The sequence below is a fragment of the Centruroides vittatus genome, unplaced genomic scaffold (genome assembly GCF_030686945.1).
Source record: "Centruroides vittatus isolate TY-2023 unplaced genomic scaffold, ASM3068694v2 scaffold_712, whole genome shotgun sequence".
Lineage (NCBI taxonomy): Eukaryota > Metazoa > Arthropoda > Arachnida > Scorpiones > Buthidae > Centruroides > Centruroides vittatus.
Window position 1 is genome coordinate 219184 of NW_027122715.1, and position 14246 is coordinate 233429.

The window sequence follows — 14246 nt, forward strand, 5'->3', positions numbered from 1 at the left end:
AATAAAAATTATAAAATTAATATATAGTATATTTTATATTATTATAAATATAATAGTTATAATAAAAATTTTAAAATAATTTTAAGTTTATAATTGAAATATAATAAATTCAATTTCATATAAAAAATACTTTTTCATATTTAAAAAAACAAAAAGGTGATATAGGCATCAAAATCAATACATGACATTACTGCGTGTCCATTTACATTCTACATATCATCGCGCATTTTTATACGACACTTTTTTCAAGATGCTCTATAGGTACATTTGAATTAATCTAATTTACAACAAATATTTAGAACAAGTTAGAGAATATACTGATGTTTCATACAATATTTAGTATTTTCTACTTTTACATTATTTCTCAATTTAAAAAAGAATAAACCTAATGCCCATAAATTATCCTTAATTCATGATATTCATGAATTCTTAATTTTCTAAATTCATTAATTGCTTGCATCACTGTCTAAACAAAAATAAGTTTTAAAATGCAAAGTTTGCAACCCGTACAATTTTTGCTTATTACGTAACAGTGTTATTCAGTTATCATGACTAATGACTAAATTATGAGCATTTTTTAAATTATTAAGCTAGAAATTTTCGCATTTGACATCATATTGTAAATTGTCAAATATTTGATGTTTTTTATATTATTTCTTTGATTCATTTCTCATATATAAAGCATTTTCATCTTAACAACCAGCTAAAAGTTATGATGATAAGTGATATTAATTTCTGACAACTGCATCACTATTTTGCATAAAAGAAAATAAAATAGATCTGACAAAATTAACCGTTTAATCTTAAATAAAATATTTTACCAAATAACACAAAATTTGACTGTATTCTAACTAAGAAGAGAACTTTTTTAATAGGGTAACAAAAGCATTGCAGTTTGTTTACATCAGAAGTGAACATGACTTGGGGCTTTATTGACATACTTCTGCAAAATAATAGTTTTACTACCTGGACCTTAAAAGACAACCTATCAATCTCAAACTATGAAACTTGAGATAATTTACTGTTGAATCTGATATGTTTATTTTTCTGTATTTTTCAATCAAATTACATTAAAATAAACATTAAAAAAATAATAATGCATTTTTTTTTCAATCTACAAGTATTTTATATCATTAGAAAGATAAAGTGCATAAATTAAAGATGTAATCATAATTTTTCATGCGACGCCCATAATTTCATAATTTTAGAAAATAATCTAGTGTTCGAGATGCCGCATAACTAAATGCGTTAGTCCAGTTGATGCAACTGAGAGTTAAGTTGTACCAAGAACTATTTTATAAAAGAAAAATCAATTAAAACATTTTCACAGTAAATATAAAATCAAATCCTTTTATTCAAAACATCAGGAAAATCCAAAAATTATCCATTTTTGAAAAATTAAATTAGTTTTCTATAAATTCAGTGTTCATCACTATTCCATATTCTTTGGCAATATCATTTCTATTTTTTCCCTCTTTACTGGTTTTTCCATTTCTTTCAATAACCTGAACTATTTTTTTAGTTAAAAAAAATTTGTGCAGATTTTATACTTAAACATAAAAGCAATGCTAAATAACCATACTGCAGACAAATGTTACCAGAACTAAAACACTTAGAAATTTCACCTAAACCCCGAGATGCATGCATTTTATAAAATTAGAATTTTAGTAACTTCAGAAAATTTGATTTTTTACTATAAATTTTGAAAAACTATTTCTTAAATACAAATTTAAATGGATTGGGTAATTCAATTAACCAAGTTCAGCTGTGTACGTACACACAATCACATACAACGCAGACTTATACAATTTTAAACTGATAACACATTCTTATTTTTATCAACAGCACATTACCTAGAAACCCTTTTTATGTAACGTCTTTATCTTGTATAATATATTGCGGTTTCTTAAACAAGAGCTAAAGATGCATAAGCTGTTTTACACTTTTTATCATTTTTACACAGTTTTCTGTAGCTAAACATGTTCAGAGAAACTGCAGATAACAGTATCATATGGAAGTTACTAGAAGGAAGTAGATACAAAATATAAAAAAAAAATTCTCAAAGCAAAGTGGATTTGCTAGATTTTTAAAATTTGTATTTTAATGTTTCTATTCAAAATAAACAAGAGACAAGTTAATTAAAAAAAGGTCAAATTTATAAATATATAATAAGTATAATCTCCACCAACCTCAAAATTATCACCTTTCTAATTTTGAGAATGGTGGAGATTATTACATTTGTCCAGTTCGACATTGAAGAATTCTTAATTAGAAATAAATTGAAGTAATAGTGAATTAGCATCATTTTTACTATGATATTCTGAAAATTCAGTTGTACATATGTATAAAATATCTAAGTGGATTTTATTCAAGTTTCATGATTTAATTATAAATCTCATTATTGACTACATTTTACTTGTGATTTCAATTTCACAGAATGTAACAATTGCATGTTATACTATAAATTATTATAGTAATAAATTTAATTTTAATTTAATTTTATCTTTATATTTAAAAAACAATTTGGAAATAATCTAAATTTTCTTATTCCATTTTAAATTTCATTAAAATGGACACCAAGTAAGTAAAGTATATAATAAAATATGCAATTTTAAAATTTTATACTTCTAATACGGCTTCAAGATTATATTGAAAATTATTCTTAAAGTTCATTAGTAAGTATTCAACTACATTTATTAGTAATATTTAATTCTTAACTTAAAAATTAATTAAATTCTCATATAAACATGCTATTTATTTTAACTATATAAATGAAATATTTGTCTATATTATTGACAATGTGTTTAAATTTTGAAGTATATAAATAGTGTGACTAAATTGTTGGATATACCCCAAGAACTTCTGGCAATAAAAATTTCCTGTGCAATACAATATTTTTAAACTAACTAACTACGGGAAAAAACACTGTGTATTATTTCTTTTTGTATACAATTATTATATATGTAAAACAAAATGTACATATACATTTATACATAACAGTAACAACTTTCTGTAAGATATTAAAACTTACTAAATTTTACATTAAAAATGAATCAATTAAATTTTATAAACTGTAAAGTTTAAAAGAATAACAAAAATGTTGATTAAAATCAACCCTTCTTGATATATGTAGATAATATATGGATAGCAGTTGAACAACAATATCCATATGTTGATCAAATTATCAAATCAATATACAATATCCAATCTTGTACACAATTAGAAATCATATCTAAAATTATAGTAGCAATAAAAAGAATATATAAAAAAATATATATCAAAAAACCAATAAATTTTCATAATTTTTCTAATTAAATATTTTAAAATTCATCTAAACTATTTTGTATAGGCCTATGTAATTTAGTCTTGCGTTAATGATCTCAATGGGATTACAAAGCGACATCTGAAAAGCATCAACAGAATTGAAAAGTCAAATCATAACCAAAAAAGTTGGTTAAAACTATTTTTGTCATTCATTTTTCTATAAAATTTTAGGGTTAATTAATAATTATAATTTTTATAATTGATATTGTAGGACAGATACTTTACAATATTTGGTGTGAATATCAATCTATAGAATATAATTGATATTTTTATGTAATTAAACATAAACGCTAATTGATTTTGTTTGGAACCTAAACCCTTTTGACTTTCAGCTCTTAAATTATAAAATGACGAATACTGAATTAAAACATTTTATATTTTATACTAACGAAGCCTTATTCTGTACTACTATGACATTATTGTTTGGATTTATTTTGAAACAGAAAATTTAAATCAAAGCATAAGCATTACTTTATTAAACAATGCAATAATAAATCAAGAATTTAAAAATTAATGAAAAAGATTAATTTTTTGATTTATTTCTAAATGATGATGTATTCTCTCGTTAAAAAAATAAATTCATTTTAACAACCAGTTTAACTAAATTCATATTAAGAAATTGTCAAATTGATACACTTATTCAGAAATAGAGAGATCAATCTACAATTTTAAAAGTTAATCAAGGTTTTTCATATTTTTCAAAAAAGCGTAAAAAAAAAATTCTTGAAAATTGGATGGTGTGTTATTCTATTGTCACCCATGGGAAGACTACTGCTGCCTAGTGAGTAAAGTAGGAACATTGAAAAGAGGGATTGTTTAACTGTTGAAGCTATTGAAATAAGTTCACTATTTTGTTAAAGTTAAAATTTGAATGTTTATGACATTATGGATAATACTTTTGAAGACTACTAATAAAGATAAGAATAAATATTATAATGTGCAATGTTTTTTTTGTAGCTATTGTAACATATAAGCTTAGAAAACTACAATATTCACTGAAGCATGTGGTGCACCATAATTCTCTACAAAGTAAAGTCACCTGTTGTTGCTGGTGCTCCTATTTTGGCCATATTTTTTATTTATTTTAAGCTTCCCCCATGGATTTTGCATATTGTTGTTTGATAAGCATCCATAATAATTTTTACTTGTCTTAATTAGTTATCAATGGCTGCCAATGCAAGCGAATCTTGTCAGGCAGCCAATGTAGTAATCCATAAGTTTGTTAGTCTTTCATTTACTAAAACTACAATAGAAAACAGAATTACACATTTATCTCCTAGATGATCTACACTTGAATGCTTAGATAATTGGTCATAACGGATATAACAATTTTTACTTTTTACCTGTTATGGCAATGAAAACTGTCATAAACGGTTTTATAAATATCCTTTGTGGTCTCTTATTAATCAAAAGACTTGGTTTGCTATTTAGGTACCTATCTACTTGCCTGGTTTAGTAAAGTTTAAGTAGGTATTTATTTAATCTTAACTAAACCAGCTCCTCAAATCTCAAAAAAATAAAAAAAAAAGATATCTTTTTTAACTTAAATAATTACTAGCATGATAAATTATAAAGAATTCATGTAAAACTGATCCTATGTAATAAAATTTGTTAATTACTGTCAATTAGATATGGGACACACTGTCAAAGACACAATATTATGCTCAAATTCAAATGTCATTTTAGGTCTGCAGGATTGTCACCTTTGTCTTTTCAAGTTTTGATAAAGAAATTGCTGTCAAAATAAATATGTGGAATTTATTGAAAAGTTAATCAACCTGCTTCACATATTTTGCTTTCAATATTACTTACCTTTGATTGTAAAAAGAATGTAAAAAACTTGCTTGAATAAAAGTAACATTCCTTTGTAAAATGCTGGAAGTAATTTGTGAATTACTAATTAAAAAAAAAAAAAACAATGAAAATAAAAACAAAAGTAAAGCATTGTAATAGCTTTTTCAGGATGTCTTTTTTTTATATATATAGTAGGACAAATAAGTCACAGCTTAAACTGAGAAACTTTATTCTACTGCTAAGAAATCATCAAATTGTTATACCTTCTTTCCAATCTAACTTTGAAATCTACTTTTCTTAATTTGCTTTCTACCGAAAACTTGTAAAAGAGAATAGAAAATTCTCTTTTACAAGTTCTGTTCATTATAATAATCTTACTGTTTATATTTGTACTGGGACACAGAGCAAGATTGAACTAATATAAAGTTTAAAAAGATATCCACTTGAGTTGTCCTCAATTCATAACCATATCACTAGTGCCACACTTTCACCCACAGCTGGTGGCAGCTGTGGGTGAGGACTATGATAAAAGTTTAGTTTTTGACATTACTGAATTACTGATAAAGAAATAATTGTTAGTTATCTTTTAAAAATGTTAGTAACATGGTCAACAGTTAAATACAGTTGAATTAATACAACAAAATAACTAGCAGAATAAAAAATAAGTTAAGAAACTTTATAATTAATACTTTTAAATTATAAAATCTTGTAAAAATATAAATAAATTAAAAGCTTAAATGAATTTGAAACCACGATTAATAAATGTATTGTAGCAACCACATCATGCTTAGGTTCCAGTTTTATCACTGAACGTACTTCATGCAAAAGCATTTAGTGAAGAGAATTGAATAAATTGTTCTCAAAGAATCTGCTTACAAAAGGATGATCTAAAAACCTTGTCGACAATAACCTTAAATGGTCCATCAGTTTTCAGTTTACAAATGCAAAGCTATTAAAGCATTTGAATATATGAAAGATAGAAGAAAAAAATAATCTCATGATCATGTAACATTCTCATCTGTTTAAGTACTTTAAGTTTTTTTTATTGTAAGCAAGCAATCTGAATTAAAAAAAAAAAATTAATCATAAATGTGTATTTAATTATATGAAATCAATGACTACTAGGAAATAAATTTTTAAAAATTTGACTCTTAATTCTTTGTACTTATTCCTATGATCCACAATTCAAAATGACTCAGAATATTTTGTCTAGCACAAGCACTGCTTTCATACATATCAATTAGAACAAACTCAACTAATTTAAGATAAAATCATTAAATGTCATGTATAATAGCATGACGTTAAATTATTATTTTTTAAATTGTAATTTATATCTATGTGCTTAGTTTTTTGTTTTACAGGTAAAAGTATGACTAAGTTTCCCAAATGAATTCCACAACTCTCTTCCAGAAAAACATCAAATGTGTTTTAAGTACAAAAATCAACTTAATTGTCTAAACATTTGCAGAATTCTCTTCCATTTGCATTGTATAGACACCTTTATTACATAAAATACTTACATTAGAAATTAATGATTTATACAAAATTGATGTAGTTACAAACTGATAATCTTTTCAATTATTATTTGACATATAAATTGTGTTTCATCCATGAACTTCAACAATAACTTTTACTAAAATTATAGGATGTTTTAAAGTTTTCTTTTTTTGTGAGTAAAGTTTGATTGTTTATGGACAAAACTATTACCATAAATGTAGCAAAATCTAAAATTTCTCCATATATTTTAATCATTAAAAATAAATATTCTGCAAGATTGACACACCTAAGCCATAATTTTCATACTGGAATTGTAATAGATTCGTGAAGTTCAATACTGTTCATTAATAAGGTACTAACTATATCCTATAAAGACAGATGTTTTGCTGTAATCATTCAAAACAAATAGAATAACTTACTTAAATACTGGACTTATGACAATCTATAATGAAAACAATGACTTTCTTTACTGCACAATTTTGAGATTAAAAAGTTTTAATTACAAGCAACAGTAATTTTATCATTATAGTTAACATTTTATATAAATAAATAAAAATATCTACATAAACAAACATCACGAAACCTGATAAATTTGTAAAGCCAAACAACCACCACTTTTGTGCACTGTTTTTCTGCAATTAAATAAATTGCAGAAAAATAGCTTGATGTAATTTGGTGGTTGTTTGGCTTTACAAATAAAAATATGGATGTTAATGAGTAAATTAAAAATCTTTTAACAAAACAAAAGTGTACGATTATATTCTTATAGTAATATACAATTTATTGCATTATTAAATGGCTAATTGATGTGCTAAATTTAAACACTTTAAATCTTAGCTATTACTTCATTTTCAGTCATTTCCCCTGGCTTTTGGTAAAATTAAAACAAAGATTTTGCAATGTATTTTAAAATTCTTAACCTTATATGATTAGTGAGCTTAAAAGTATATTTATAGTTATAACATCTCTTAATCTTTCAAATAATCTTACTAGTTAATTGATAGTCAAAAGCCAAGTAGTCAATTAAGATTCGGATTAAATATCGTAAAATATTCAAATTAAATAATAGCGGAAAAAAATATTAAAATTTTATTTACTTATTCTATCATTAACGTTGACTATTATGTTTGAATTCTATATTCAGGCTTAAATTTTAGCTAGAACTTAAATTAAATATATGAATAACTTACAAGTTGAACACATATCAATTGGAAGGGAGCTTTCATTTCCCTAAAACAGAAAAAAAGGCAATTTTTAAAAACTTTTTAACATATAATACATAGGAAAAATAAATATTTTATTATATAATAATTAAAAATATATATATATATATATATTTTAAATTGAATAGAATTAATATTAATTACGAAAATTAATAATTATATTCTTATTTACAGGTTGAGTATTCTCATGCTGTAAGAAATAGAATATGTAAATTAGAATACATAATTTTTATTCCTTATTCTGATTGCATTAATTGATGGAGGTTTGAGGAAAATTAAAGCAGTCCCAGGGAAATCTGCAGTATAAAAAAAATATTAGTACAGCCTTAAAATGCAGCAATATTTTTAATTTTTGAATGTTTTTGGTCTTTTCTTATTTACCTTCAGGATAAATGGCAATTGAATTAGTACAGCAATAGCCACAAAAATATTACAATAAAATGGAATATATCTCAGTTGAGCCTATAGACATTAACTGGGAAAATTTTCCAAAATGCAGGAATCTTGTGTTTTAGAAGTGAAATCGGAACGTTGTTTACTTTCTTTCTGATCAGTCGTGTTACATTGCTGCCTACTTACAAGGTTATGTGCTTGCAGCATGATCAGTCAGTTTCAGTTATAGAACCACAGTTTTAATTTTTATGAAACCTCTTTTTAACACTATTTGATGGATAAAATTTCATGTCAGCTTGAATTAAAATAAAATAGTCACTTGTTCTCCACATGAGAAATTTGCAAATTACATGTAATAACTTGCATTTCAAAACTTTCTGAATTGACTTGAAGTTTTATTGTCATTTTATACATTAGTTTTTCCTTCATTTTTTATATTTTTTGGTGTATTTATTATAAAATAAAATATATTAATATTGAAAAAAAATCGGTCAAACAGTAAAAACATTTTATGTTTCAGCAAAAAATAGTTTCTTAAATTAAATAATTTTTCAGGGAAAAAAAACCATTGCACAACCATTGCCCTCAAAAGAAATTTTGCATTTATGGGCATCGAAGTCTTAATCTGATGTCCATAAATGGACATCAAAGTCTATTTAATTAGCATCCCACATTAAATGGGGTGCTAATAAGTAGGTTATTCATGGCAGTGACAATTTCATTTCCATTAATCAATGTATTATATCAAGTTTATAATTATATATTCTATCCTAGGATGATGGCACATGCTTAAAGCATTCTTTCAGTTTAAAAAAGTTTTACATGAATTTATCTGTTTAGTGTTAGGCCTACTGATTACTTAGTTCATAAATTGAAAGTTGATTTTTCGGCATATGCATTTTTATCTTAAGAGTGTTTGGAATGGAAATGTCTATTATATAAGCAATCTTATATAATAGACTATTGCATTTGTTAATAAAAGTGATGTTAGGTCTATTGCAATGAATTGTTTTATTTGTGATTATGGCTCTAACACAGTTTAATTTGTGTGCGTTGTTTTCTAATACTGCCTGTACCATACCATAAATATATTTATGGTATGGTACTTGGGTGTCTAATAATCTGTTTGTATGCAAGTTCTTGGTGCATTATATTTGCTATCTGATTATGCCTATGTAAATAATCTGTGCTAAGAGCTTGCAAATTATTATTATATTATTTTTATTAACTGAAAATAAACTTATAATTTCAAAAACACTTCAAATTTTATTAGTTATTTCCTTGAATAAAATTTATTTAAGGAATTATCTTAGGTATAATCTTAGGTATCTTAGGTAACTTAGGTAACTAAGCAACTTCAAGTTCTGGCAAAAATAAGTTCAAGTTTATTTTCAAAATTAGTAAATAAATTACATTATTCTTTAATAAATAATTACATAATAATTATTAATAAATAAATTACATTATTCTTTAATAAATAATTACATAATAATTATTAATAAATAAATTACATCATCAGAACAATAGTCATCAGTTTTATCATCACTTAATATCTGAACATTAGTCTTACTCACTTCCGATTCTCTAGACTGTTTTGAATCTAGAGAATCAGATACATACAAGTTTCTACTGCAGCATTTTTAATCCACTTTTGGTTAGTCCACAATCAAAAATGGATTAAAGATTTAAGTTTTCAAATACGAGGTCTGTTCAAAAAATACGCGGACTGGCGTCATAAAACAAAATATACTTTATGTAGAAGTTACATGTCTGGGTTCTCTTCAAAGTACTCTCCATCCCAACGTTGTTTCCATTTGTTGAAACAGTCCTAGTACGCTTCTTTTGTAATGTCCTTCAGCACCTTTGTCGCATTTGCCTTAATCTCGGGAATCCTCTCAAATCTTCTTCCTTTCAAGAGTCTTTTGAGTTTGGGAACAAGAAAAAGTCACAAGGAGCAAGATCAGGTGAATGGGGGTGGGGGGAAGAACAGTGATCAAGTGTTTGGCCAAAAACTCATGAGTTCTGAGAGCTGAATGGGCTGGAGCATTGTTGTGATGGAGAAACCAGTTTCCACTCCTCCACATTTCTGGCCTTTTGCGACAGAAGGCATCTCTCAGATGTTTCAGAACATCAATATAGTAAGTCTGGTTCACTGTGGAGCCTTGGGGAGGTACTCTGGATGAACAACATCCTTAGCATTAAAAAAAACTGTCAGCATCACCGTGACATTGGATCGAACTTAGAGAGCTTTTTTGAGTCTGGGGGACGTTTCACCCACCCACTGGGACAATTGGACCTTTGTTTCAATGTCACTGGGACAATTAGACTTTTGTTTCCAAGTTTAACACAAATTTCACAGCAAGTCATTGATACTTCGTGTCATTCATTCTGAAATCCAACAAATGAAAAAAATCGCACTTCACTAAAAACCGCGTAGCTAATCAACAAATAAAGATATCTGTAATCGGAAAACGGCTTTATCACCAGAAGATCTGTACAAACCTAGTGACACTAATCGGATTTCCCTGGAACCAACTGGAGCCGCACAATTCAAACAGTCCGCGTATTTTTTGAACAGACCTCATAGCTTATTCCATGACTTAAACATTAAGAGATTTTTAGACATTAGGAAGGGTGTTGGAAATGACCTCAAAATGTTTTTTCAATTTAAATTTGGACATCTGTATACCTTTTCACTCTTTGGATCTACTAGAAATCCAAATTTTCTAATTTGTAAGAGTTTTATCTATGAGGCTGCAGGTTATGGATTATTTTATCTCATCTTAAGTGGTATAAACAATGCCTAGGTTTTTAGTATTTTCAATTTTGAAATCACTGTATGCATGACACATTTCTTCATTCTAAAGTAAGTAGACAGTTGAAGCTGTAAATAAGTCCTCTCATTATTGTTTTTTTAATTAATTATTATTGACAACATGTTAAAATATACTAAAGACTTATCAATGTTGAAGACAACTGAAATGAAATTTATAAATATCTAGTAGCCAATTAAGTGTTTGTCTTTTTTCTTGACATAATAACATCTAAACATATGGATCTTCTTTGGCTAACTTATTTTTCTTGTAGACAATAAAATCATATAATCTTTGTTGGTAAATTTATTCTGTTTTAACCTGTTTAATCTGGAACTGGAAGCATCTCTTCAAAGTTATTTTTTATGTTTAATTTCTTTAAACACAGCTACCTGCTTGAAAATCAAGATGTAAAAATTTCTTCAAACTCTGTAACTGAAAATTTCACATCTTGATATTTAAGAAAGTAGATAGCTGTATGAATTTGTGTTATTTGGAGAAATAAATTTGCACAGTTTCATTTCTTTGGTGCTTCAACAAATTTTTCCATTTGCTTTTTATATTTCCTACAAAATTTATCAAAACAAAGTAATTACATATTTAGTCAGAGCCTACAACTTTCTTAGATGGTATATAATTTTATTTTTATTCCATTTGTGACAATGTTTCTAAGTAAACCCTCCTTTCTTTTGACTTGTCTTTTTTGCCCATAAACAAGAAAAGCATATCTTTTCTCAAAAAGTTTCCACAACTTCTAGTTCACCAGTATGTGTACACTATCCAATGACCACGAGTTGATATGACTTCTAGAATCTTCTACCAACTTTATTTTTATCATCGAAAATAGATTTTTCTAGAAAATTTCAGTCAAATCAAGCCATTTATAAAATTAGTCTGTACTATAACAACAAATAATAGTAAAATAAATTAAGAGAAAAAAAATACAGTATTAACTACTTCCATAATAATGCCACACCCTTTTTAGGATTGCATGTCTTAATCAGTGCATTCATCAAGAATAAAATAAACTATCCACTGTTACCATAACACTGAGCTAATCCTAACTCTTCCATAGAAAGACTACCATAATACATCAAATATTTTAATCTTCACTACAAACACTGCAAAAATATATTTCTATAAAAATCACCACAGTTACAAATAACTCTTGAGATAAAAACAGTGTATCATTAAACCTATACAATACTGATCTGAATCTAATACAGTAAACAAGAAAGACAGACACCATGAATGGTGTCTACTGGATCCAAAAAAGGAGCTCCTTGGTAGGCATCCTAATACCCCATTTGCACTGAGCATTTCAATCTAGATTGTGATCAAGTTCGGTGACTGTGTTGTGGTGCGACCTTTCTCATCTGAAACAACATTCAATTGCTATTGACACAAGAGAGTTTTTGAAACTAGATCCAGTCATAAGAGAGTTCCCACAATCCCGTGTGCTTGAGAAGGAACAAGATGGCTGCAGAACATGTGTTGGGCTATCAACAAATAAATGAAAAAGATATTTGGAGAGACAATGAGATCTGGCTATTATTAGATATATGGCAAAAAAAGTATTTATTTCTAACCAAAACTTCCATTTTTTTTTGTTGGTGTTTGTGAAGTCACAAACACCAACAAAATCGAGTAGTTATGTCAGTTTTATCATTGCATGCAATAGCCGGGTTCTTCTCAAGTGGACTAGCTGTGCGAACAGCTTGACATTCGACTGGCAACAGTTGCAATCGAGATTAAAGTGAGTCGTGGATTGTATGCGAATGCAGTATAATGATCTTGGTCAGAATCATGTTGACAAAATTGCATCAAACTGATGGTTGATTCACAAATGCTCTTGGAGAGATGGAAGGGTTTATGATTGCCATACAAGACAAGATCATAAATACAAGCAATTATAGCAATTATATCCTTTTAAAAAGGCAATACTTTCAGACAACACTTATAGGAAATGCCACATCTTACATGAAAACATACAAAATATATTGGAACACAAGCTTATAACACAAACCAACTATTTATGTTGACAAGAGATAGCAAATATAATACATTAATTAAAAGCAATTCTCTTTTTCAGAAAGATAAATTTATAGTTGTTCGAAGGGTCTTAAATCATTTATTTTCCTTACCAAGTAGATTAAGGAGGCTTCATCAAATAGCACTATCTTTCTCATCACATAGTAGTTATATTGTCAGATTTCTTCTGTATTGTAATCTAGCCTTGTTTTTCTTGTATTTTCTGTGTAAATATTGTTGAATTCAGAGTTATAGAATATTGTGACAGGAGGAGTATTTGTATTATCTTCATGATAACAGTAACCAAAAATTACTAAAAGCGAATTTGGAAATTGTAACTGATGTTACCAACAATACTGGTTACAATTTCCAAATGTGCCCTAAATTTAAAAAGTTTAGCTATTTAATCAAAAAAAATAAAAAAAAATAGAAGTTTATAAAAATGACAATAAAACACATTATTTTATAATATATTTTTAAATCATAAAAATGTGGTTGTGTTTTCAAAAAAATTTATCATTATTATTATTATTGTAAAAAGTAAACCCTAAAAAGTTGTTACTTTTTGCAAAAAGTGATACTTTTCTTAAGTAATTTTTCAGAAAAAAATTACAACTTGTCAGTGTAAAGAAATTTTGCATGTTTGAAGTTAGTTGTTAATTAGCTCACCACAATAAAATAGGTCATCCATCAACTACAATTTTAATTTCATTATAATCAGCACATTACATAAAGTTTATAATTCTATATGCTATCCTACAATGATGATACATGCTTAAATTAAAGCATTCTTTCAATTGAAAAACTTTTAAGTTAATTTATTGGCTTACAGTTAGTATTGCATGACAAATTATAAGATATACAAATAATTAAATTAGTCTGATTTAATTTGAATTTTCCTAAACTATATAGTAATAATTATTAATTCATTCATAAATTGTTTTATTGTGTGTCTAATGTGCAATAATTTTCAGAAAAATTTCCAGGAAATTTAGTTAGAACAGTTAGAATAATTTTTTTTGTTGTATAAATGCTATAGTAAATAAAAAAACAAATAACATTAACTTCTAGAATGTCTTCTTTAAACATAAAATATATATATTTTTTTTTAAATTGAACAATTTTATACTATAGAAATTATTCATATATTTTGAATGTTTCACTATTTCTA

General features: G+C 26.5%; 1 protein-coding gene across 1 annotated transcript in view; it reads right to left on the reverse strand.

Annotated features, from left to right (window-relative positions):
• LOC136989623 (calcineurin subunit B type 1) overlaps positions 1–14246 on the reverse strand; it is a 40036-nt gene that overhangs the window by 21957 nt on the left and 3833 nt on the right. The window contains exon 2 of the mRNA XM_067287846.1: positions 7806–7845. Coding sequence (XP_067143947.1) covers positions 7806–7845 — 40 coding nt within the window. The remainder of the gene's footprint in view (positions 1–7805; positions 7846–14246) is intronic.